The 27,297-nt window shown below is 41.2% G+C and overlaps 1 protein-coding gene across 6 annotated transcripts; it reads left to right on the forward strand.

Annotated features, from left to right (window-relative positions):
- Positions 1-26,880, forward strand: LOC135090332 (centrosome-associated protein CEP250-like). 6 transcript variants are annotated; one of them, XM_063987091.1, is made up of 11 exons: positions 1-159; positions 712-1,308; positions 2,510-2,748; positions 16,996-17,132; positions 17,620-17,748; positions 18,044-18,136; positions 18,822-19,013; positions 19,264-19,446; positions 19,835-19,930; positions 20,090-20,201; positions 20,354-26,880. In XM_063987091.1, the coding sequence occupies exons 2-10, from the start codon at positions 1,166-1,168 to the stop codon at positions 20,189-20,191; spliced, it is 1,314 nt and encodes a 437-aa protein (XP_063843161.1). In that variant the 5' UTR covers positions 1-159; positions 712-1,165; the 3' UTR covers positions 20,192-20,201; positions 20,354-26,880. The 6 variants fall into 6 exon arrangements, with proteins under 6 accessions (XP_063843161.1, XP_063843162.1, XP_063843163.1 ...); XM_063987092.1 differs by having other exon boundaries at positions 17-159; positions 699-1,308; XM_063987093.1 differs by lacking the exons at positions 1-159; positions 712-1,308; positions 2,510-2,748 and adding exons at positions 5,442-5,828; positions 15,384-16,326.
- Positions 26,881-27,297: the final 417 nt, after the last annotated feature.

The following is a 27,297-nucleotide window of genomic DNA, read 5'->3' on the forward strand; positions in this document are numbered from 1 at the left end:
CGTCGCCTCCTTGTCTCTCGCAGTGTTGTCATTGAGAATGTAGTGGAGGCAGCTTGTAAGTCGTGTGACCCTCGCCTCGTCTTGCCTCCCAGCTAGCCCGTGGCTGCGTGGAGGACAGCTGCAATGACTGCAAACTGCGGTAGAAGGCTGTACATGGAGGTATATATGTGTGTGTGCGTACGTATGGGCTTTATATTAAAGGGACATCCGTATATAAGCTTGTAAGGTTAACAGGATTAAGCAAGTGTCTGGCCAGGTCTGTGAAGTCATGTATGAAGTGAGGAGAGATAAGGAATGATACGGAGAGGCTAGGTAATGGCGTGAAGGAGGAACTAGAGAATGACATGAAGGAGAGAATAAGAAATGACGTGGAGAGACTAGGGAATGGCGTGGAGAGACTGGGAAATGACGTGAAGGATAGATTAGGAAATGACGTGATGGAGAGACTAGGAAATGACGTGAAGGAGAAACTGGGGAGACTGGCTGTCTGTACTTCTAGGAACCACTTTTTATCATTGGGTTTGTCTTGCCTTCTGTTTTTCATTATTATACTTCTCCTAAATCCTCTTCAACCTGGTTTTAGGTCAAAACCAGTGAAACAAGAGTGGCTTTGTAAATGTATATTATTAATGAGATAAGGAGAGAAGAAAGAGTGAATTACATAATATAAAATGATGATGTATATGAATTAAAAGCAGTTTATCCTGACAGTGTGCAAGAAGAAGACACCAGAGGACTGAGAATGGTAATGAATGTGATGGAGAGAGAAGTAGAAGTGAAATAAGACCAGAAGTGTAGCAGAGGAAAAGTGAAGTGGGAAAATAAACAATTATCTCCAACAGTGTACATATAAGAGACAGACACAAGGGAATGAAAAACTCCAGTAAGTGTCAGCGAATACAGAGATAAGATTAAACACTAGTAATGAACCGGAATGGATGCCTATGTTCGTTGTGTGAAGAAAAGGAAGAGAGGGAAATAAGACCACGGAAAAGAGGAAAATAAAACCAAGAAAGAGAGGAAAATAAACCAAGAAAGAGAAAAAATAAAACAACTCAGGAAAACAAAACCAAGAAAAAACAAACCAAAAAAGATAAAAAAAAAATAAAACCAAACTTCAAACTAAGATATTGAAGTAGAAACAGTCTTCCAAAACACACTAAAGATGGCGACAGCTACAAGAGGCAACATAGCGAAGGACTCTTACAAGCTCCTGGACATCTCGGGCTCAGAGTCGGAGGAGGAGGGGGTGCACATCGCCCCCCTGAGGCCCACACAGCCCCCACAGAGGAAGAAGAGGCTCAAACGGTAAGGCATTCACCAATAACTTATCCCAACCTAGGAATTCACAAACACTTCTGCACCACACCTCCACTACTTCCAAAGGCTCTAGTTGAAGTTACACTGGTTTTTAAGAGTTTTTTTTATGGTTATAGTGACAGATTGATCAGATTTCTTCATTATTAACAGGAGAAATAAGAGCATTTTTTATGGTTCTAGTGACACGTTAACAAGATTTCATTATGAACAGGAGAAATGCTCATAAAAACCCAGTGAATCATCTCTGTAGCCTTTGAAAATACTCACGGAGAGAGAGCAAGCTATTTCTGAATACAGGCTGTAATCTAACCAAATTTAAACTAACTTAAGGTCCACACTTTCAATATATAGAGAAAAAGGCTAATACTGTACAACTTATCGTCTTTGGGAGCGTTTAAGTAAGTGATAGGTACAGTGATAAATACAATGACTTCTGGGATTGCTGAATGGGATGTGATAGTGATGCAGCATTGAGATGAAGTGAGGGATGCACGGGATGGGTCGGTCAGTGGCTCTGTGGTGCTGTGTTGGTATTTATAGGCCGTTGGTTAAATGATTTCTTTAGCCTTACATGTCCAACAATATTTCAGGGGTAAAGTATATAGTTTTTCCTCTTAATAGATCTTTATGTGTGCTTAGTTTATCTGACAACTTCTCAAATTAGTCAAAAATATGAAAATCCATAAGAAAAAAATATTGTCCTTCTTGAAATATTGGCTGACACATTATCTTAGTCTGTGTATCTGTTGTTGTGCTCAGTGCTAACAGTCACTTCTACTTGGCACATCCTTCGTAACTCACCAACCACTCTGAGATATCTTTCCTCGTTCTGCAGCCACCTCCAAACAGTGTACTGGCCAGAAACTGCAAAAACTATTCCCTTTTTATGCCCTTCTCTCTTGTAGATGCTTCTGAAGACTCCGTACTTTGATATTAGTGCTGTGAATTGTTGCATATCACACTGAAAGGATTAAATGTCTCTCAAATTGAATATAGAGAAACTGTATTACTTTATACAGGATGACAGGTAAGATGTGAGAGAGAGAGAGAGAGAAGGGGGGGGGATGTGTATATGTGCCATGCTTAATGAAGTGTCAACCAATATCTTCTGATGTTTCCTGAAAGACATTTACCTTGCTGTGCTCAATAAAACCAGTACTCACCAATATTTCCTTGCACTGTTCAACAGACGAGAGCGTGACCTGCTGAGGATGTCCCCGAACCAGCTGGACGAGGAGGCGGAGCGGTGGTGCGGGTGTGTGACCATAGGTGTGGGGGCCGAGGGGTGCTGCCCGGCCCAGACCAGCCCAGGGGAGGCCGTGCGCTCTGCCCTGCTGCTGGTGACCTTGGCCGGCCTGTCGCTCCTCACCTGGCTGGCACTTCACCTGCAGAATCGCCTGGACACCACCCAGCGCATCATTACCACAGGTGAGGTTGTGTTCTGCTTCAGTGTGTGTGTGTGTGTGTGTGTGTGGTGCTTTGTTTTTGCTGCCCTGTTTAGGATTACTGGCTTGTGTCATGGATCAGGGTCCCTTTACACTTTAACACCTGCCGATCACATGCGACTCCTGGTTGAGTCTCCAGGTAGACTAGGGTAGGACGCTCAAAAGAAAGCACAGTCATAAATCTTTGACTTATATTTACACAGTAACTACAACAAAGGCCTGGCTGGCTATGGCTACACTCAGTGGCACGTGGGCGGCACACAGAAAGAAATACAGTAACTACAACAAAGGCCTGGCTAGCTATGGCTACACTCAGTGGCGCATGGGCGGCACACAGAAAGAAATACCTATTCCTCCGGAAGTGAGGCCAATGCCCGGTCCTTCTACGTTGTGAGAGCACAGCTTTACGTTAAGTTACTGGATCACATAGGTAATTAGCCGGCACTATGCACTGTATCACTCTGCCGCACAAGGAGTGACGACCACGTGGTCGCTGGGTGACTGGATATGCGCTCGAGAACAGGCCTTACCACAAATAACTCACCCAAGGCGTTCCACTGGTGTACTCACTCCTCCAGTCTGTTTCGATGAAAGCCAGCTTCGTCGGTCAGGGCTTCGGCTTACCGCTGCACCACGCTGTCCTTTCTGCAGGCTGGTTCGGGAGGAGTCAAGGAGGGCATGTCTTGGGCGCTGGGTGACCCGGCCAGGAGCGAGGCCTGGCGAGGTTGTGACCCGCTCAACTGGGCCCGCGCGCATTGATACAGGCTCTGCCCACCTGCCCACATGGCAAATGGTTCTCTCCTATGATAGGGCAGTAATTTACTGTCCTCTCAAAATCTAGTGTTCCTGTACTCTCACAGCTTGGTTTGTAGGTAGAGAGAGAAGTAGACTTGTTTACTACTACTACTACTACTACTACTACTACTACTACTACTACTACTACTACTACTACTACTACTACTACAAGACACCACAGAATTAATAATGGTAATGAATGTGTTGAGATAAGTAGAAGTGAAATATGATAGGAAGTGTAGCAAAAAAAAAAGTGAACTACTACTACTACTGCTACTACTACTATCCCTTTCCACCAGCAGCTGACAGGGCTAAGAGAATGTGAATGACGTGTGTACGAATGTGTGGTGCTTTGTCTGGGTGTGATATATAGATAGATAGAGCTTGTGTTATCTGTGGAGCCATGCATGTTTCAACTCTGGAACTCCCTACCTGCTTCTGTATTTCCTCCTGCCTTTGACTTGACAGAGATTTCAAAACACTTCTCAGATTTTGGATAAACTTTCTCAGACTGTACTCGTTAGGGATTGGCACCTTTTGTGGGCCTTTTTATCTTTTTTTATTGCCTTGTTTCACTTTTAACTCTAACATTATCAAGCTTAAATTTACACCTTGACTCAGTATCCTATTTGACAACTAATTTCTTCCTGTTTCTCTTAAAAACACAAACATTATCAAGCTAAGACCACTACAATGACTCTGCATGAACAGCCCAATAACCAAGTCTATTCCAATCATCTATAACCCTGCTTGACAACTAATTCCTTCCTGTTTCCCTTTGAAATCTAATGTGATCAAGCTTAAACCCTCCACTTCTTATCCTGTCCTGATAACAAACACTAAGGTCTCGTCTGCATCTCAGTTAGTTATATTCCTTAGACCAATAGTGCACCATCAGATCCGCTTCTGTTCTGCAGCTCTGGCTATCTAATCTTGTGACATTCAATGACTCACAGCTTAATTCAAGTCTCTTATTGTTTTTCCTCGTGTTATCAGAACATGTGTCACTGTTTCCACATCACCACTCATCAAGTCTTGTGCCATTGTGTTTTTTTTTATTGTATTCTTTCATTTTCCATTATCAGATCCTTTTCCACTTCTTTTAATTGCATTATTACTGCCGCCTCTTATCAGGTCTAGTGCCACAGTTTTTTTTCCATTATCCATTATCAAAGACCAGCTGTGTGCTATTCCTAACCTCCTGGGGTGTAGCAGGGTGGTCCATTAGACTGTCCCTCTCTACCACAGACTGATAGGGTTAATAGGGTGAATGATTATGTATAAGAGTGTGTGGTGCTTTGTCCGGGTCACTGTGTGTGGGATTGCCAGCCAGGTATAGAGATAGATAGAGTTACCTACTATTACTACTTTTCTGCTCCATCATGGGCTGATGGGGATAAGAGAGTGAATGATTGTGTATAATTCACGTGCACTGTAGTGCCGACGATCATGACTGTTCTTTATTGAGGGTGTTGGTATATTTGTATTTGTATATTTATAGGTTATGTAATGACTTTTTATGGGATATTATTATTCACTTTTAAATGTGTTGTATATTATATTTAACATTTTAGCAGGGTTGTACTGTGTGTGTGTGTGTGTGTGTTCAAGTTAATGTATAATACATGTTGCCACTCAAATTAAGTATAGATAAACAGGATTACAGGAGAGAGAGAGAGAGAGAGAGAGAGAGAGAGAGAGAGAGAGAGAGAGAGAGAGAGAGAGAGAGAGAGAGAGAGAGAGAGAGAGAGAGAGAGAGAGAGAGAGAGAGAGAGAGTTACATATATAAAACGCAACGAAAACCAAACATAAAACAACAAAAAACCCACAAACTACACACACTGAAACAAACCAACCCTTTTATTTGAGTCCGCTCTGAAAGAAAACGCGTCCACCTCACAAACCTAGATAAAACCCACGACTTTTTAACTAAGAAACGAACAAATACACGAGTGACCCTAGAAAGAAAACGAGACCATCCACAGAAAACGGGCCAGACAGAGTTGCACCAGGGGCCTGAGTTGGCAAGTTGGCTGGCTGTTGGGTGGCGAGAGAAGGACAGAGAGGACACTTGTCACCCGGTACTGAGTTCACACGTACCGGAGGCTGACATCGACAGAGGGGCCGCGGTGGGAGTGTAGCGCTGTCCTGTACGAGGCACTGGTGTGGTGAACGGTGCGGTGTGAAGTGTACAGTGAGGAGTGAGATCGTGTGGTGATCTGCCTATACTGGAATGTTGGTCTGCTCCGCTAGTCTGGTGCTTGGAAAGTCTGTCCCTCTGTCTAATCAGTTATCTCGACCCTCTGACTAGACGTTCATGTGACTGGACTGTTGATAGGGTAGTAGGTTGAGGACTGATGTGTATCCCGCGGAGGTACACTAATCCATATCCTGCCTGCACACACACACACACACACACACACACACACACACACACACACACACACATGAGCGCGCGTTTCGAAGTGTTTAAATGGACATATCTTTAAAGGGACCGTGAAATAATGATATAAGTGGGTGAAATATTGGATTTAGAAATTAAATGAGATGTGGAAGCGAAATTACACACCCCCCCCCCCCACACACACACACACACACACACACGCACAAGCGCGCGAGTGAAAGTGGCATATCACATTATTGGCATAATTTAAAAAGGCTGGACATTTGAATTACGCGAGTGAAATGTTAAAGTTGGAAAATTACATAATGCTACGTACGGTGTGGTGTGAAATGAACGTACGAGACAAAAAGAATTGGAAATAGAATATAATGAACCATGGAAATTAGATGATAATGAGTATGGAAACAATAAATTTATAATGACGTATAAAAAAAAGGACAAGAATTTCTATACAAGGACAAGAATTTCTATTAGGTGTATTATATAATGTATGTGTAATGTTTGTTATTATTGTTATTTACTGTTATTGTATGTTGTAAGTATGATCGATATTGAGAAAGTAGGTAAGGGAAGGAAACTCATTTATTAAGGAGAGAGAGAGAGAGAGAGAGAGAGAGAGAGAGAGAGAGAGAGAGAGAGAGAGAGAGAGAGAGAGATTTAGTACGCAAATACTCAATGAATGTAAATACAAAGAGCTTATCTCTCTTGTTGATACAGAGAGAGAGAGAGAGAGAGAGAGAGAGAGAGAGAGAGAGAGAGAGAGAGAGAGTACCCAGATATTAACACAAGTACAAAAAAGATACCTATATTTCAGATTTTTGTTACCCTTGGCCAGAATTCCTCTTGCATAATAGATAAATACATAAATTAAACAAGGATACATATATTAACTAAGCTTCCCTTATATTCTTATGTCAGAACTATCCAGCTTAGAATTCTGGGTAAATGTTCTTTGGGATCTGCATTAAGCTGTCTTCATTCTGCACCGGGATCAGATGAAAGCTTGCCCTCCTGCAGTGAAGGACATTTCTTAGCTAAATCTGACAGTTCCTGATAACTTGACCTTCCTTGTGTCACTGGGCAGAGGAGGAGGTTAGTGGGGTATTGTGCACTGTGATACAAGTAAGGTTAGAAGAGTATCATTGTTTTTATTTACTAATTGTTTCATGTACTGGAGAGAGTGGCCAATTGCAAGTGAAAGAAAGAAAATTTTAAATATGAAAAAAGAACCAGGGATAGAGAAACAGTAAGGCTCATTTGGTTTCCAGTGTTAGATGTAATGTAGAAATCCCCCCTCATCTGTATTTCATGGCAAATCTTTAGGTGATCCTTTACATTTATTTATATATTTCCTATATGAAAAGGAGGCAAAGCAAGGGATATACATTGATAAAATACTGTTTACTGGCCACTTTTTTCAATGATGTTATTTAGCCAGCCATTTTATTTAATACCACTGCATAGCTGGCCATATTTTGCATAGCACTATTTAGCCAACCACTTTTGGACAGCACTATGAGCCAACCATTGCCAATACTGTTACTCTGGGTCCTACATCTGAACCCAGTGAGGAGCAGCTATTCTGTGGTGATTGGCTGGCTGAAGGTTACCCATATAGTGCTGTTAAGCCTGTGTATCATTACAAAGGTGCACCAGGCAGCATGAGTCTGTAGGGACGTCACTGTAAATCCTATGTGCTCCACCATGGGAGGAGACCTGTGTCATGAGTAGTCCTAGTGGCTGCCTCTCCAAGCCTGGGAATAAGCCTACAGGTCATCCAGCCAAGCCTCCAGACACAGAGGTGATAGGTACCGCAGGACTGTGACTCAAACAGAAATAGAGACTTGAGAAAAACGTAAGAAAGTAAGGGAAGCTGCAAGAAGCTGTCTGGCCTACACATGGCAGTCCTTGTGACTTGCTTACCACCAGACTATACATTAGACAATACTTGATTTGATATTAATACATACTCTTTAAAAGCAAGACATTTAAGGTACCATTATTAAGCAAAATTTGTCTACTTATCTATCTATTAATCTATTTATCCATCAGGGTGACACTCATTAAGGGAATGTAGTTCAGCCTTCAGACTGGTGAAGGTGTGTGGGATCCTGGGCCCTTGTTTCACCTGTCTACCTGAGTTGCCTTTTACAGTGTGCAGGGAATACAATGACAGTATGTGGTTCAGCCTTCAGACTAGTGAAGGTGTGTGGGATCCTGGGCCCTTGTTCCACCTGTCTGCCTGAGTTGCCTTTTACAGTGTGCAGGGAATATGATGACAGTATTCATCCAGTCTGCCTGCAGAGTGTGACACAAGCCATACTCTAAAATATCCTGTCTGTAACGGTGAAGAAGTCTCATGATACTGTAAATAGAATCTGAAATCCCCCGTTTGAAATCACAGTATTGTTCACCAGAGTCTGTTGAAAGAGATAAAGCATTGAAAAATGTAAATTTGAGCCATCCTTGTGATCACAGAGGCAGATTAAGCAAGACCAGTAAGAAAAGATAGAGATAGATCACCAGTTGGGAGAGAGAAGACAGTCTAATAGTAATAATGATAATTTTACTTCACCATCAGGCATATCTTACAATGTGGGATACAGAAGACTTAGGAACCATATACTTATAAAGTAGAGAACACACTAAGTCATTACATTGCAAGGCCTTACTGCAAGTTATGGAAAAGTCTTATGTATTCCACATGTGCACAGCTGTTGTGGCACTGCATATAACTCAAAGACACTTGTGGTAATACTTAAAAGTAATACATGTTAAAATGATCAAGTAATATTTCCCCTCACACTCACAACCTGCAGGGAACAATCACTCCTACTAGTTTATAAAGTTAGTTTTACACCTGGCAAGGCTTTGCAGGCAATGAGGTTCTTCAGTAGTATTCATTATGTATTAATTCCCATTCAGTATTTGCCAGGTAGGATCTCCAAGTGCTCTTGTGAATCCTTTCCCATCTCTAGCCTAGAATCACTTCTTGCTTAGTCCCTCACAAGTTTATAAGTAGATACTACAGGCAATAGTGTTCTCTAATAGTACATCCAGTGATTGCCAGGCAGGGTCTGCAAGTGCTCTTGTGAACCTCAACCATGCTCTCCTATCCCTAGCCAGAAAAGTCACCAAGTCCTCTACAAGTTTATGAGTAAATACTGTGTTCTTTAATAATACATCCAGTGATTGTCAGGCAAGGTCTCTGAGTTCCCTTGTAAACCCTAACCATGCTCTCTTATCTCAAGCCAGAAAAGTCAGTTGTCACCAAGTCTGTAATAACATGAGGCATAATCACTGAATATTGTTATAATTCATGAATGGCCCCTGCAGAACACACCAGCAGCACAGCATTGTCATTGGTCACTAGGTGTGTTCAGGTTCCTAGTAATAGTGACTCACAACACAGGTGACTGACACAGGGAGGTGAGCTGGCTGGCACCTGCCCTTGATACAGAGGTATTGAGTTGTTTTCACCCAGACACACTGACTCAGACAGGACCAAGAAGAAATGAGGAGACTAGAAGACCAGTTGTTTGGCAGCTCTTGATAGATAGATAGATTGATTATGGATGGATAGATAGACAAAGACAGATAGCTGGATGGATAGGTAGGTAGGTAGGTATGTAGTTAGGTAAATAGATACTAGATAGATTGATCTATTGATAGTTAGGTAATTAGCTATGTAAATTGATAAATACATAAAGAGATAGATTGCCTGAATATATATATATATATATATATATATATATATATATATATATATATATATATATATATATATATATATATATATATATATATATATATATATATATATATATATATATATATATATATATATATATATATATTGCTAAGTAGATAGATTAATAGATAAAAAATAGAAAGGTCATTATATCGACCACAATTTACAGTATAAAATATTGATGAAACAGGACATGAGAAATACAACAAGAGAAAAAAAGAAAAAAAAAAATAATAATCCATTGCCAAAATATCTAGATAATACAGGTGCAGTCCTGTGTCAATTTAGCAATATTGGGGAGTGCAATTCAGACTCCAAGGTTGGTATTGTATCATTGGAAATTCAATAGACACAGGTGGACGTGAAATTCTCATGATTGTGATGGTGGTGGTGGTGGTGGTGGTGGTAAAATGGAAGAGGTAACTAAAGAACTCTCTTTGATCTATAGTACTCTCTCTCTCTCTCTCTCTCTCTCTCTCTCTCTCTCTCTCTCTCTCTCTCTCTCTCTCTCTCTCTCTCTCTCTCTCTCTCTCTCTCTCTCTCTCTCTCTCTCTCTCTCAGTCACACGCACTTCTTTTTCTTTCCTTCCACACACACACACACACACACACACACACACACACACACACACACACACACACACACACACACACACACACACACACACACACACACACACACACACACTTTCCTTTTCCTTTCCTTTCCTCCTCCTTTCCTTTCTTTACAACTCTTCAAAAACAGTTTTCCACCCATTACATATATTTCTCTCTCTCTCTCTCTCTCTCTCTCTCTCTCTCTCTCTCTCTCTCTCTCTCTCTCTCTCTCTCTCTCTCTCTCTCTCTCTCTCTGCTGCAGTGGGTGGCTGCCAGTTATCGATTAGCCGACAAAGAGGAGGAGGAGGAGGAGGAGGAGGAAGGGAGAGGAGGAATGTGGTGGTGATGGTGGTGGTGGTGGCGGCTGAGGTTTGCATTATCTTGAATCAGTCTATCTATGAGTCTCTCTCTCTCTCTCTCTCTCTCTCTCTCTCTCTCTCTCTCTCTCTCTCTCTCTCTCTCTCTCTCTCTCTCTCTCTCTCTCTCAGAACTGGTAAAACAGGGAGTTTTTTTTTAGTTTCGATGGCCTTGAAGTGTGTGTGTGTGTGTGTGTGTGTGTGTGTGTGTGTGTGTGTGTGTGTGTGTGTGTGTACTTGAAAATCTACACCTTTTACGCAGAAAGAAAAAAAAAAGAAAGAAAGGTAGATACGAATGAGAGAGAGAGAGAGAGAGAGAGAGAGAGAGAGAGAGAGAGAGAGAGAGAGAGAGAGAGAGAGAGAGAGAGAGAGAGAGAGAGAGGGAAAGACAAAGGAGAACGAGAATTGGGAGAAAAGAATAAAAGGTATTGAATGTCTGCTGATAAAGAGAAAAGAGAGAAAGAAAGAAAGAAAGAAAGTAAAGAAGAAAGTGTGTGTGTGTGTGTGTGTGTGTGTTTAGCCATCTCTCCTCTCAGTAATGGCTATATTTGGAAACCTCACATGTACGTAGAAGAACTGGGTCACTACCGCCTGGAATATTTTAATGAGCTAACCTGAATTGTGAGTTAATAAAAGGAGAAGGAAAAATGAGATGAAATATTAATTGTGTTAGGTTACGCTATCGTTAAATCGTGTTAGAATATAAATGTATGTTAGTGAGAGAGAGAGAGAGAGAGAGAGAGAGAGAGAGAGAGAGAGAGAGAGAGAGAGAGAGAGAGAGAGAGAGAGAGAGAGAGAGAGAGAGTTAGGGTTAGATAAGTTTCAGTAGTGGTGGAGGAGAGAGAGAGAGAGAGAGAGAGAGAGAGAGAGAGAGATATCGGTAAGGCAAAGAGGCAGCAACGTGTCCTATCTCTATAACAGTCTACCTTATTCTGATCCTCCAGAGAGAGAGAGAGAGAGAGAGAGAGAGAGAGAGAGAGAGAAAATATATCGAGTTACCTCACAAAACTTATTTTGTCCTCCCCTTTTGAAACTTATCGTAAAAAGGAATGGAAGAAAGAAAGATAGAAAGAATAAAAAAAAAAAGAAGAGGGAAGGGAAGGAAGGGAGTCCAGGAGAAGTTTGGTATCTGTGAAGTGTGTCAGACAAACAGGGGGAAGGGGTGGTGGTATCTGTCTGTCTGTGCGTGTGTAGGTGTGCGTGAGTGTGTGTGTGTTTGCGTGCGTGTGTGAGTCATCCTTGGTGGCGGTGGTGGTGGTAGTGGTAGTAAGGGAGAAGGGTTGGAATAGTAGTAGTAGTAGTAGTAGTAGTAGTAGTAGTAGTAATTGTAGTAGGAAGAGTACAGTAGCAGCAGTAGTAGTAGTAGTAGTAGTAGTAGTAGTAGTAGTAGTAGTAGTAGTAGTAGTAAGAGAAGGAAGAGGAGAAAGAAGAGTTTTTATAATGATACTTTTAATTAAGATGTGTAGTACTCTTTCATGTGAGAGAGAGAGAGAGAGAGAGAGAGAGAGAGAGAGAGAGAGAGAGAGAGAGAGAGAGAGAGAGAGAGAGAGAGAGAGAGAGACGGGTCAATGTTTAGACAGGTGAGAGTCAGGTGAGAGTTGCGACATTTTCTTTAAGTTGAGGGAACACTGACAATCTTTTCCTTGTTCCCGTTCGCTTCATTATTATTATTATTATTATTATTATTATTATTGTGGACCATTCCCCCCTGAACTTAATCACATAATCGTACTCTTATTCATTATTTCATTACTTGTGTAACATTCTTATTATTATTCCCTTTTGTTTTCATATGAAGTGACTTATTTGCTTATCGACATTTTTCGTGACGTGTTCTCCTGTGTAATGTAGTCACCTGGATTTCCTCTGGTGCAATATGCTATAGGTACACTAATTACATGTTCTCAGGTATAATATATTGTCACCGGCATTCCCTTTGGTGTGTTGTACTGCAGGTTCAATTTCACAGGTGTAGTTTACGTATGCATCTCATTAGTACGGTTTTTTTTTTCCCAGGTGCAATACAGGTAGCAATATTCATGTGCTCTGTTATGTAGGTTTGCAATATACGTGTATGGATATTTTCTTGGGTATAATAATTCTCTCTCTCTCTCTCTCTCTCTCTCTCTCTCTCTCTCTCTCTCTCTCTCTCTCTCTCTCTCTCTCTCTCTCTCTCTCTCTCTCTCAGGGGTAACTTTTGCACATTTCTCTCAGTATTGGTACAATTCACTCAGGTAGTAAGTTAATTTTCCAGGTGCAGGGGGTTTACTTTCATTTCTTCTCTCTCTCAGGTGTAAATAGGTACGTAATATTGGTTCATTTTTCTCAGGTGTAAGGGAAATTTTCTCTGATTCAACAAAGGTACATTTCACTCTGGTACAATATAAGTTCGCTTTTTTAGGTGCATTAGGTTTTTTTTTCATTCTCTCTCTCTGTCAGGTGTAAATAGGTACGTAATATTGACACATTTTTCTCAGATGTAAGGTAAATTTTCTGGTTCAAAACATGTACATTTCTTTCTGGTACAATATAGACTCGTTTTCTTAGGTACAATACAGCTACATTTCCTCAGATGCAGTGTAGGTAAATTTTCTCAGATTCAACACAAGTTTCCTTAGGAGCAAAATTCTCTCAGGTGGTGTTCAGGTGTTTAAAATGTTCTCAGGTGTACTGCAGCTGCGTGAACATTTAAATTATTCATCTTATTTACTCAGTCTTTTATTTTGCTCCTTTTTTTTTCTCCTTTTCATCGTATTGACTGGAATATTTGTTCATTATCAGTTACTTATTATCTAATGTTCACTTTCCTGCTATCACTTGTTTATTTTCTCACCACAAATATGTACTCGGTTCTTTTCGTCTCGTATGGAATGCAAATTTTTAGCTTATTTACTGTTTGCTGACACACTGTCTAAAAAGTGTTTCAGTCGTGGGGAGGGAATGGTAATTGTGGAGGTAGCAGTTCTAGTAGTGGTGGTGGTTGTAGTTGTAGTAGTAGTAATAGTGTCTTCTATAAATAATGGTTCTTGTTACTACTATTGCTGTATTATATAAGTTACTACTACTACTACTACTACTACTACTACTACTACTACTACTACTACTACTACTACTACTACTACTACTACTACCGCCACCACTCCTCTAATTCGTGTTTCAACAATCCAGATACGTATACTCTAAAATCAATAAAAATAAAAAAAATAATAATAATGTATTTACGTACGATAATAAAGCATGAACCGGACAGTGTTTATAAAGAAATTGTGCTGCTTAATTCATAATTTTCCTGGAATATTTTAAACTCTCACATTTCACCATCATTTTCCTTCCTATGTGTGTGTGTGTGTGTGTGTGTGTGTGTGTGTGTGTGTGTGTGTGTGTGTAAGTTGTGATGAATTGTGTAAGTGTTTGGTGTGGAACGTTGTGGCAGGAGTAAGAGATGGATTTCTCTCACTTTAAATCTCTCTCTCTCTCTCTCTCTCTCTCTCTCTCTCTCTCTCTCTCTCTCTCTCTCTCTCTTTCTCTCTCATTCACTTAACTCTATCTCTCTCTCTCTCTCTCTCTCTCTCTCTCTCTCTCTCTCTCTCTCTCTCTCTCTCTCTCTCTCTCATGGGGTAAATCAATGGTGAGAGAGAGAGAGAGAGAGAGAGAGAGAGAGAGAGAGAGAGAGAGATAATATATTTACCCATAATCGACCTTCACACGCCTTATCACACACACACACACACACACACACACACACACACACACACACACACACACACACACACACACACACACACATTTGCACGCCGTAAATTGTTAGACCTCATTCGTGTTACATTATCATATTTCTCTTTTATTTTTCTCTCTCCTCCTCCTCCTCATCCTTGTCTTCTTATTATTTTTCCTTCTTTTCTTGTTATTATTATTATTATTATTATTATTATTATTATTATTATTATTATTATTATTATTATGTTTCATTCTGCGTCCTCCTCCTCCTCCTCCTCCTCTTTTCGTTTCGTATATTCATTTATTAGACAGATGGACATACAGACAGACAGTGCAGGCTTACAAACATGAAGGAAAACTCTATACGTTTCTTGGTACTGGTCAGGGCAGGAGGCAGGACCAAATGGGCAGGACAATACATGCTGGCAAGACTTCGATAGGCAGGATTGAGTCGAGATCTTGGACACGCAAACCTGAATACACTTTACAGATTTAGAGCCACATAGATTCAATACCTACTTATCTATTTATGTGCCTCTGTTGTGAATTGATATATACACCTTTACAATCTCATTATCTACCTACTTATCGACTTGCGCAATTCTGAACACACTAGTTTAACAATCACTCAATATCAATACATACTCTAGGTATTTTACAGCCAGTCAGTACAGATTCATAATCACTCAGTAACTAGTATTTACCCATCTATACAATCCTGAACACACTTTACATATTACAATCACAATATAATCTACTTGCCTACTTAATAATATGTTTACAGTGAGCTATTACGCTTTCACTATTACTTAATGTCCATAGTTACTTAGCTATCTACGTATTTCTACATTGCGCCATTACATTTTTACAATCTCTACGAGTCTGACGTGGGAACGATGCTTAACTACAATTGCTGATATTCGAGAAGTCATGTTCTTTTACATTTCCTTTGCAACTTTAATTATGTCAGTTTTACTACATATATTACATTGGATACAGCTGCAGCACCACAGCACATTTGCTGGAGTGAGTTGAAAAGGAAAACAAAAGAGAAAGATCAGCTGAAATCTTTCGCCGCGCACAGCAAACCACAAGCCATCTGTGCGGGTAGCCAAGTTGCAGCAGTGAGCCGCTGCTGTGTTTGCACATACACGGCTGGAAATAGTATATCGTGTGGCTCGTGCAGACATTACTATTGCCTCCACGTGACTTCCTGGCAACTTCCTGACTCCTTTAGTGGACGTTCCTCTCGCTGTTGGTGTTTGATGGTGAGGGAATGAGGCAGTAGTGCGGAGGACGTGCGTGTGTGTGTGTGTGTGTGCGCGCTAAGGTGTCGGCGGCAGGAGGCACGAGTCACATCACCCCGCAAGAGTGACCCACGCCCATCTAGATGCCCCTGATGCCATGAACTGTATTAACGCGACGCCCACGTCCAGTCGTTGTCGCCCACCGCCGGGCCCGCGCCGCAGTTTAACCTACATGACGCCCGTGGCCAGACAGCTGGGCGGCATGGCGTGAAGGGGGCGGTCCCGTGGCACCGTGACCACGACGATCAAATACCACCCCGCCATGAGTCACGGCGAGTCGTGTGCGGGTGTGGTAGCCTCGGGCGTGGGTGGCGTGGTGGGCCACAAGAAGCTGCGGCGCAAGAGGAAGGAGCTGGACGCACTGGTGGCGGAGGACAAGGTGCGCCGTAAGCCCGCCACGTCGTCCCACCACGACCTTCTGCGCTCAGACTCAGAGGACCCTGAGGGGGACTTCTCGGGCGTGGCGGTGCTGGGTAAGCAGATGATGGGCGGGCGTGGCGGCTTGTGGGCGTGTCTGCCGGGCGCCTGCACGCTGCTGCTGTTGCTCACCACTCTGGTGGGTGTAGCGGCGGCCTTCCGCCTGCTCATGCTCACCAGAAGGGACCTGGACGCGCTGCACGCCAGGATCAGCTCAGGTACCCGAGGGTTTCTAGTGTGACAGACGCAGAGGTGGTGAAGTGCACCACGTGTTGACAGTATGTAGTGCTACAGGTACAGAGATGATGATGTGTGACAGGTATATAGGTGTTGTAATCTGGCAGGTACAGAGGTCTCGTAGTGTGGCAGGCATTGTAATCTTGTAGTACAGCAGGTATTGAGGTTTGTAGTGTGACAGGAGCAGAGGTGTTGTAGTGTGGCAGGCATTGGTCTTGTAGTACAGCGGATATTGGGGTGTTGTAGTGTGACGTGTACAGGGCTTAGTGTGACAGGTACCTTTGTACAGACAAGTGTTTCGTAGACATACCAGTATTTACTGTACTACTAATTTTACCATATATATGTGCAGTCATTTCATATGTAAGGTATGACTGTTATTATGTAATCTTTTTCCCTCTTTCTTCATTCTTTATTACTGTCCTTTTAGCAGTAAGCGTGTAATTACACTTTATAATCTCTGCCCTCTGTTTGCACCTAACAACTCATTAAGACATTACTTCCAGGGAACAATGATAAACTTTATGCATGGGTGGAGCCTAAGACTTTGGCACCCAATAAAAAAATATGAATAAAATTAAGTATCTTGCTGGTGTGAAATAATCCATATATTGTTTAATTCTTCTAAACTTCTCTTCCTCTCCCCACAGTTGAAGCGAGCAGCTCAGAGCTCCCCGCCAAGTTCCACCAGTCCCATGTGCGGCTTCAGGAGTTGGAAAAGAACCAGAGTGCTCTGTGGGCAGCCGTCACTCAGCTCACCTCCTCCCTGGACGCCGTCACCAAGAGGGTACAAGTGACCAGCCTTTTAGTAATGTTTCTTGAATTGATGACTTTATTCACTATGCTAATTAAAAAGGAAAGGTGGTGAGGTAGATGGGGAGAAACCTTCATTCCTACTATCCTGCATCTCCTACTTTGCATTCTCATAAAAACCATGCTGCTATTTGCTCTAGTGTGGGGCTGACAGTTTGATAATGTCATATGTTACTGAGTTAACAAAGAGGAGAGATGGTAAGGTGGATCTCTCTCTCTCTCTCTCTCTCTCTCTCTCTCTCTCTCTCTCTCTCTCTCTCTCTCTCTCTCTCTCTCTCTCTCTCTCTCTCTCTCTCTCTCTCTCTCTCTCTCTCTCTCTCTCTCTCTCTCTCTCTCTCTCTCTCTCTCTCTCTCTCTCTCTCTCTCTCTCTCTCTCTCTCTCTCTCTCTCTCTCTCTCTGAACCCCCTACACACTGCACACCACATTTGAACACTCCCAGTAAAGCCTGAGTGCCTCACAGGTGGACCTTCTGGAGGGTGGAGTGAAGGGCATCGAGAATTCCCTCAACACCTCACCTCAGCTGTCTTCACTTCCCAAGGATGTGGCAGCACTTCAGGGATCTGTAGCAACCTTCGGCTCCTCTCTCACGGTATGACACACACACACACACACACACACACACACACACACACACACACACACACAGTCTAAGTCTACAATTGTGAGGATACAGAGAGGTTGGATGCTTGAAAAGGCCACAAGAAAATGCTTTATACACTACAGCTTCATAAATACTCACACACATGCACACACTTCTTCATGCACCTCCATTGTGACACAGTAGTTGTATGAGCATTTAATGTGCAATGTGCTTTTTAATACAAGATGTGTGAACAGTTTACTAGAAGACACCCATGAGGCTAATTTAGTTTTGATCACCTTAGGATGCCCAGTCATCGCTGGAGGAGATCAAGAAGGAGCATGACAAGCTGACGGTGGATGTGAGGGAGGCAGCCAACACCATTGAGAAGCTCAGGGTGAGGCTCACACTTACTATACTAAGGAATACTCAAGTATTTCTTCAGGATATTTCTTTTATCATTATTATTATTTTCTTTATTTTTAATTTTATTTATTTATTTGTTTTTGTATTTAAAAGGGACACTGGCATAGGGCGACAAAAATTAACAAAAAAAGGCCCACTGAAGGGGCCAGTTCTTATAGATTGTTGTCAAAATGTAAGAGAAGTCTTGCATTGGACCACCACTAAAGAAAATACAGTTGCAGATACATTATGAGACCCCAAAATATAAGCCCTTGGAGCACTAGAACCAGCCCCAGCCAGCCCAATGATGTCAAGTGTATTTTAGGCCCCAAATTTTTGCCAGACTGGAGTTGTGATCTGAACCATATTCTGAAACATCTCTGTGCTGCACCTCCACTACATTCAAATGAGTCGAGGTGAAACTACACAGGTTTTTAGGGATGCTTGTATGCTTCTAGTGACAGATTATCAAGATTTCTACACTATTAACAGGAGAAACACTTGAGAACCTGGCTAATTGTCTCTGTAGCCTTGGAAAATAGTCATTGTTAGAGAACAAAGCATTTCTGAATACAGGCTGTGACAGAACAGGCACCAGTTCTCTCTGCCTTGTCCAGTACAGCCATTCAGGTCTTGCTCTTGCTATAGTTCTTCAATTCTTCATTGGACTGTTGCAGGAGGACATCTCTGTGCTACAAAACCAGACAGTGATGGAGCACAGTGGTGGCAGAGGGTCACCTGCCACGCTCGGGGAGAGTGTGGTAGCTCTGAAGGAAAAGATGGATTCCCTCACCTCTGCTATCACCTCCATCAATGCCTCCTTCAACCAGCAGGCCACTGACACCTCACTCACCAACCACAGGCTTCAGGTGGGTGGCTTCTCTAATCACACTCAATCATTTTGCATCTTTTTCCTCTTCATATTATGGAAAATCATTACCAGCCATGCGTCAGATCTGGATCTATCTTTTCTAACCCTTTCTATTTTTTCTTATGGATCTTTTTTCTTTTTGCACTTCCTAACATCTGGAGATTTGTCAAGCACCAAGCAGTCACAGTGGACTTGTTCCATCTAAAACATCACCATCATGTCTGACTCACCAAGCTCCCTTTCTTCAGAGTCTTGAGGAGGCCAGCACCAATGTCAGTGCCAACCTGAGCCAGCGAGTGTCATCCCTGGAGGCATGGCACAGCTTGGTGACCCCAGACCTGCCGTCACACATTACGAATCTGAGCACTACAGTTGCCTCGCTGCAGGACGCATCCCTCCTCCAATCACATGCTGTGCATAATCTTACCCAGGTCAGTTCTTATCCTTTCTCACACATGTTAGGAAATAAAAGCAGATATATATTTTAGGTTCTCCATTATAGTTGTAGATGAATGGAATAGACTCACCAATCAAGTTGTTAGTGTCTAGTCATTTAAAGGAAGATTAGACAAACTTATGGATGAGGATGATAGTGGAAATAGCGAGACGTGTTTCATACAGGGACTGCCACGTGTAGGCATGATGCCTCTTGCAGGTTCCCTTATTTTCTTATGTACTTATGGTCTTGTGTATACTAAGGGGACATCACCTGTAGAGGGATGGCCAAGACAAGGCATCCATACACATACACTCACACTAACAGTCCATGACACACAGCCTCTCAGTCTTAAGGTGACTTATTGTGTTGTTGGCTTGCAGAGTATGGATGTTGTTAAAGGTGTGGAGAAGCGGTTAGAGGGCAGCCAGGTGCAGCTGGCCAGCAGTGTGAGTGAACTCAAGCAGCAGCTACAGAAGGTGAGACACACACACACTTATTGTTTTTTTATGTAAGAGGATTACTGGCCAAGGGCAACAAAATGTATTTAAAAAAGCCCACTGAAGTGCCAGTCACAGTAGTGTGTGGTGATGGTGCAAGGTTGTGGTGTGGCAGATGATGAAGACTGTGCATTCCAGGTGGAGAAGACTGTGACCACTATAAAGGCAGCAGCAGCAGCAGCCACCACCCAGGCCCCTGCTGCACCCCCCACCAAACACACAGCCACCTCCAGAGACTGACAGGAGCCCAGTGAGTCATGAGTGTTACCAGATATACGAGTTGTACCTTTTGTTGTATCACATTTAATTACATTGTAGACTAAGTGCAGCTTGAACCACTCAAAATAGCCTGTACTTCATTAGTCTTATTTAGAGCAGTCATTTTCACCTCTGTTGTTGCAGCTCACCTCCGTCGGATACGGAGGTAAGAGAAGAGCAGGAGGTCACAGCCGACTGACCATCTCATGTGCCAAGAAGACCCTGTACTAGTCCTCTACCCTCAGCAGACCCCTCACTGTGTGTCCCTCTGCTCCTGGGAGTGTGTGAGTCAGTGCGTCCGTGTGTCGGCCTTGTGAGTGAGTGGTGGGAAGCAACAAGGCAAGTCACTGCAAATTGAAAGGAAGCACACAGGTGGAGAACTAAGTTGGACATCCGTTTAAGTCTTTCTCAAGTTGAAGGTGGAATTCTACAGAGTGATTTAAGTCATTTCTTGGCCACATAGTGAAGCATAATTCTGTATATTGAAGGTTTAAGCATTTTATATATATTATACTGATTTTTTGCTTGTTCATGTTGCTATCTATAGAGCTTTAAGATGTTTACAAGCCTTTTTAAGTCATAGTGTTTGTGTGAGTGTGAAGAAAAAAGAGAGAGAGTGTGTGTAAGTGAGAAATAGTATTAAATATAAAATTGCACACAAAATGACCACAAACCTTTTAATATTTTAGTCAATTGGTGTGCCAGAGATAGTTTCCATGACATTTTATCTTTTCTATTTATTGGATCAGCTCATAATATTGAATTTGTACCAAGAAAATCTCCCTTGAAAGCACCCAGCATGTTGTGATCCATTCTCCATTTGTAAGGTGGTCTTGGGAGGTGACTTGTGTATCTGAGTGAGCCTGTGGTGTAGCATTGTGTGGCTGCCATATGTTGGGAATTTAGCTCTCTTAATTATTCAGGTAGATATGCAAACATTTATTCAGCATCATTATTTAGAGTAGTAGTAAATATGCCAAAGTTTGATAGATGCATAAGAGATTTGGGGACTTGAATGTGAGGGTGAACTTGTGAGGTGGGAATGGAATTATTGGTAAAGACAGGAACACTTGAGAGATTGCTATAACATCATTCTGTTTTGGAGTTTGGTGCAAGATTATTATTACATCTTTGTACATTGGAGTTTGAAGCCATTACATTCCAGTTGAGGGCAAAATATAAGTCACAGAGGTGCTTTAGTATTCCGAAATACTCTCAAAACATTCCAAGCTTTCAGTTTTGTCTAGAAGCATTTTGAGAAGGAAACGTCAAGATTTGCCTCACTAACTTGTATCATTGGTGAAACATTCCAAGCCTCTAGTTTTATTTATAAGAGAAGCTTTGAGGAGGAAGTAGCAGGGTTTGTGTTGCAAAGGACTCTATTTTACTAATGCTGTCTTTGAAGAGAGAAGAGAGAGTCAGAGGTGCTTCAAAATAATTTCAAAACATTCCAAACCTTTAGTTTTGTCTGCAGGAGGAACATGGTGAGAAGAAAAGGACTTGGCTTTGCTGATGTGTGTATTTGGAGAGAGAGAGAGAGAGAGAGAGAGAGAGAGAGAGAGAGAGAGAAATAGGAGAGCAGGTCTATCCTATCTTCCTCCTCTGGCATGATACTGTTGTGAGGATCGCTGTTGGTGAGAGGTAGTGGGAGCATAACATTAGTTTTGTCCAATGCTCAGTTAGAGATTCAAACCCAAGGAGATTCTAGGTTCCACTGGGCTGAAATTATTCCTCTCCTGTAGTGTTTAGTGTTGAGAATATCATTATTGTTTTCCCATTACTTTGTTGCTCAGTAGTGTCAAAGGCTTATAGTCAGGAATACAACAGATACAGAGGAATGTTATAGTTATTAACTGTATAGTGAAAGTATTTTTAGTAATTTGAGGCTACACCATTCATTATTTTGGAGGTCATTAGTATGGAGGACTCTTGAGGCATTTTTGATAGTGGCACAAGAACATTTAATCGTGATTTTTAAGCTCCATCCTCAAACTTTGAAAAAAGGACAACCTTGTTCCTGTGGATTTGTCTTGGTAGGGAGTTTGATGGAAATGGAGGAGACAGAGGTTTAAGAAATTTGATAAAACGTTCTTGTGCTACTAGAAGAGACTCCTATATAGTCATAAAACATCACATTTAGCAAGATTCATTTCACAGTGAAGTATTTCGTAGCCATCGTGCACCTTGTTGTCAGCCCAGCACATCCTTGTCTCCTCACGCCCCTCCTCATCCCTCTCTGGAAACACAGTTGATAGATTAACTTTATATAGATAAGACAAGTGAGTGGAGTGTGAGAGCTAGAGGAACACTGGGTGAAGCAGGAATTTGTCTGTAATGTTTTGGCTGTTGTCTCCTCCAGTTTTTTTTTTTTACTCTGAGGAAATTAACAGCCTAGATCTAGAGGACAAGGCCATTATTATCAACTGAACTATTCCCCAAAGAACCTTGTGGGGTAAAAATTTGCACCACTTGTGTAGAACCTCATAGCAATTATTCTTTATGAATCATGAATGACTAGAAGGTTTAGTTGATATCTGGTCCTAAGGTATTCCTGGTTCATTCCTTGTTGCTTCTCACCTCCACCTTTCCCACACTTCATGTGAACAACTCCAGACTCGGCTCATGTAAAGCTGATTCATCACTTCCCAAGCTCTTTTCACTCACACGAATAATGGGATTGCATGAAGGTTGGACACCCTTGCTACACTAGGGGCTGTGTTAGGTTAGGTTACCCTACATCACTTTTTTTCATTTTACCTTGCCTTATATTATCTTACTGTAGCTCCCTTTTCTTACCTTATCTCACATTATCTTACATCTTACCTCACCTTACCTTGTATTACTTTATCCCACCTCACTTAATCTTACTTTCTGTAACCTTACTTGACCTAATCCAACATTACAATAACCTAACCTATTCTGACCATAACTTACCTTCCCCAGTCTATCCTAACCCAACCCAACCCCCCGGTATAGTCATCCTTATAATGAATATGCAATAATCCTGAAGGCAGTGCATTGTCAAGAGTAACTTAGTGAATAGCATAGTTGTCTCAAAATGGATCAAAGGGAGGAGTTATCATCTTGCTATCTTTTGTGGGAACCAGCATGTGTGTGTGTCTGCCTTGTGTTGTAAAGCCAAACTGATGGAACATTCCTGATCTTGCCATAACATGTGCCATAGGAAGACTGGTAGGCTCTTATGATGAAACAACACATTCCCTGAAGAACTGCATTTGAGTGGAAAACAGTAGCACTTATTCTGAAACTCTAGTGATTATTCCTATAGACTGTGAATGGGAGAAGGGGAAAGACTGAGTTGATAATTTGACCTTTCACCATTTTTGTTTGAGGAAGATGGACATGGGACATTGTTGAGTAGAATATTATAGCAACTTACTCAGAAACTCTTACAGTGAATATTCCTTAAAAATTGTGAATGAGAAGATTGAGTTGATCTGACTTTTCAACTTCTTTGCTTGAGGAAGATGGACATCAGACCTTGTTGAATAGAATATAGCAACTTACTCAGAAACTTGTAAGGGGTGAATATTCCTCACAGATTGTGAATGAGAAATGGAAAGATTGAGTTGATCTGACCTTTCAACATTTTTGCTTTAGGAAGAATGTGGGACTTAGTTGAGTAGAATATTATAGCAACTTACTCAAAAAGGTGAATATTCCTTACAAATTGTGAGTAGAACTTGATAATCTTATAACTTGATAATCTGATCTTTCATTATTTTTGCTCTAGGAAGAACATGGGACCTTGTTAAGTAGAATATTATAGCAACTTACAGAAACTCAAAAGGATGAATATTCCTTACAAATTGTGAGTAGAAGGGGAAAGGTAATTTGATAATCTAACCCATCTAAACTTTTCACTAAGATGATGGTATGTGAAGCAGACCAACACGTGCAGTCTTGTGTGGAGCCTTTCAAAATATTGATCCCGGTGGTGGTGATGACGATGTGGTGGTGGTGATTTTCCTGTATAGTTTTGTGTGCGTTGGTCATAACTATATTTGCTCAATACTGTTTGTTTTGCCATTTATATTAATACTGCAGAGTTTAATGACTATTATAATGATAAAGGATTTGATAGTAAGTTTTGAAGAGTTTACCTAAATCTGTAATGTATAGATTATTATTATCATTGATGTACATGTTCATAATAATTTTATATATACATTAATATAATTCACTATCTTTTATCACAAATGGAGCCAAAGTGTGATGAAGTAACACTTAATACAAACATACACTTCTGATTCATTAATTTTTTACCTCATAATGAGTATGAACAAGAAAAATCGACACAATATAAATAAGAACAAAAGAAAATGCTATTGAAGTTATAACTGACATTAACTTTGAAGTCTAATTATCCTTTGTCATGCAGCTAAATAGTGACACAATGGTATTCAAGAGCAACATATATTTTTATAGCATTCTCAAATAGAAACACTTTGTTATGTTGACCATCATACTTTAGCGTCACAGAGGTGAGGAGGAACCATGATGTTCACTGGTGTTTGTTTGGTGTGAGTGTTACGTCACCACTTTTGCTCCCTGTTGGATATTGTAGTTTAATGTAAAGTGTCAACTATAGTCTTGTAACCTTGAGAAAACTTTGCCACTATGTCCAGGCAGTGTGTACATGTGTGTGTGTGTGTGTGTGTGTGTATTTTGCCAAATTATTCTTATCTACTTGAATGATTACCAAATTGAGTCAAGCTTTTTGTGTTCTGTTGTTGTGTTGTTTTATTTTGTATGGGTGTTTTTATGTGCTTTTTTTTTTTTTTCTGGCTCATTCAGTTCCTCCTGTGTTCCATGAGATCTTCCTTCATTTTTAAGTTTTCAGTCTCACCATCATTGTCTCAAGCTTCTTGCCTGTTTTCGTTCTTCCTTCACTGCTGCTTGTTGCTCTGGTTAATGTCTGTGGTTCTTTAACCTTGAATGTTCCTTGGATTTCTTTCCCACTCCTTATTCTGTTCCGTGTTCTTTTTTATTTCATCATTTCGGTGTGAGTGAGTGAGTGAGTGCACACCTCATGTCACACAGTGAGTGGAAGTGTTCCTCCCCAAGTGATGAGTGGTGATGAGTTGTGTCAGAATAGGATGGCAGGACAGAAGGTCTGTTTTGCAGGTCAAGTTGGCCTTGTTGTCCCAAGTCGGGATGAAAGAATCATTACTTCTACACATTAAGGTGCATTTCATGATGGCTTAAGGCTACTGAACCATCTCTATCTGATACTGTGTTCCCTCCAAAGACTCCCTCCAGGGGGTGACCACAACAGGTAAGTGTACTGTTGTCTGCTGTCTGTCCCATGCTTTGTATACTCTTCCTCTCAGCCCCCCTTGTCCCTCTGCTCCACAGCCTCTCTCTCCCTCTTCCCCTCCCTCTCTGCCTATATTCTGATGGTCTAACTCTGTATGCCTCTGTCACTCCCTCACTGTGTGGATGTTTCCTGTGAATTTGATGAACTATATGAATAAGCAAATATTGTTATCTATCTGTCCATATTTTATCGAATGCAAAGCATCTTTCTCATAATAATTGAGTATTATTTCTTTGGCCATCATGAGGTGCACTGTAATTGTGGGTTTGTCCTTTCCTGGAGTGTGTTGCACTCTATCAGTCACAATACATTACACTAACCATTTCTAAGTCAACATTTTTTTTTTTTTCTTACATTAGGAATGTAGGCAATTTCTAAGTCATATTTTTTCTTGTTTACATAGGAATATCTAAGTTATTATTGCTTGGGCACTTTACATTGTCAAAGATGAGCTTTTAAAAATAATGATGTAAAGGTGAGCAAGGCTGTATAGAGCCTTTCAAAATGATAATGATGTGCGGTGACTGTTGCACTCACATCAAGGTGTTGATGGTGAAAGTTGAGATTGAACGTGCTTGTTGAAAGGAACAGTGGACAGCAAGAAATGTATTGCTTGTTCATACATTTACATCAGTGGCAGCAGCTTTCTTTGATCCTGTCTGTACATTCCATATATTCCTGAGCCACTGTTCTTGAGTCACACTGTGAGACTTTTTGATGATACATTGCTTGATTGAGAAGAACCATCCAGATCGTCTTTGCAAGTTTTGTCTTAGCTTTGATGTTCAATATTTCAGTGCTTACAAAAGTAGACATTTGTAAGTATTTTATTGTATGTGTAGTGTATAGAATCAATTGCAGATAATGCTTCTTTTTTAATGTAGTTTTAGTGTTTTCACTTGCTAGAGAAAAAATGAGTTAGAACTATTTCTTCCCTCACACATTCATGGAAGAGGCATGTAGAGAGAGTTACTTCAGTGGCAATAAAGTCTATATATTGTTATTGCCATTACATTTTCAGTGATACTCATTTCCTTTCATTGTATCCCAGTCTGTGGTTCTGTTCTGGTAGGCATTCACTTTTCAGTAGCTTGCAGGACACCCATCTCATGCAGAGGAGTGAGGAAGTGCAATCATGTCAAACAATTCGGTGACAAGCCAGGGAAGGTCCTCTTCATTCCGGTTACTGGTTCATGCTGTTGTGGAGGCATGTATGGTATTCATGCATATTTTTCTACATTCACACATGTATATCAAGATCACCTTCTGTGATGTTTGAAAGAACTTTATGAGTAATGATAAGTTGTGCATTAAAATCCTAATGAGAAAACTGGTGTCACATTGTGCAAAATCCTTTACATGGACATTTTTTGTTAATGAAAAAGTGGTAAGGAGTGTGGTATGCAGGGAGTGGTTTTGATTGTAAAACATAGAGTCTGAAAAACCAAGAAATTACTTGGGAGGTGGATATACTGGTGTGGTGTTTAGAGTGATTAGAAGAGATGGTGAGAGTGATAGAGTATGTAGAATACGGTGTGTGTCTAAGTGAGAAGGCATGAGTTTGGGTGAAGCCACCATGAGAGGGTTTGGGTGGCGAGGCAGGACAGGACCGTGGTGGCTGGTCTCTTCCAGAAGTGAGGGTTGGTGTCCTCTACCATACCACATGCCATCTTTGTGTTCTTTCCCTGCCTTCTATCAAACCCTTTTCATATTTTAAGTCTTCTCCAAGTAATGACAGGAAGCACAG

The sequence above is a fragment of the Scylla paramamosain genome, chromosome 34, assembly GCF_035594125.1.
Source record: "Scylla paramamosain isolate STU-SP2022 chromosome 34, ASM3559412v1, whole genome shotgun sequence".
Lineage (NCBI taxonomy): Eukaryota > Metazoa > Arthropoda > Malacostraca > Decapoda > Portunidae > Scylla > Scylla paramamosain.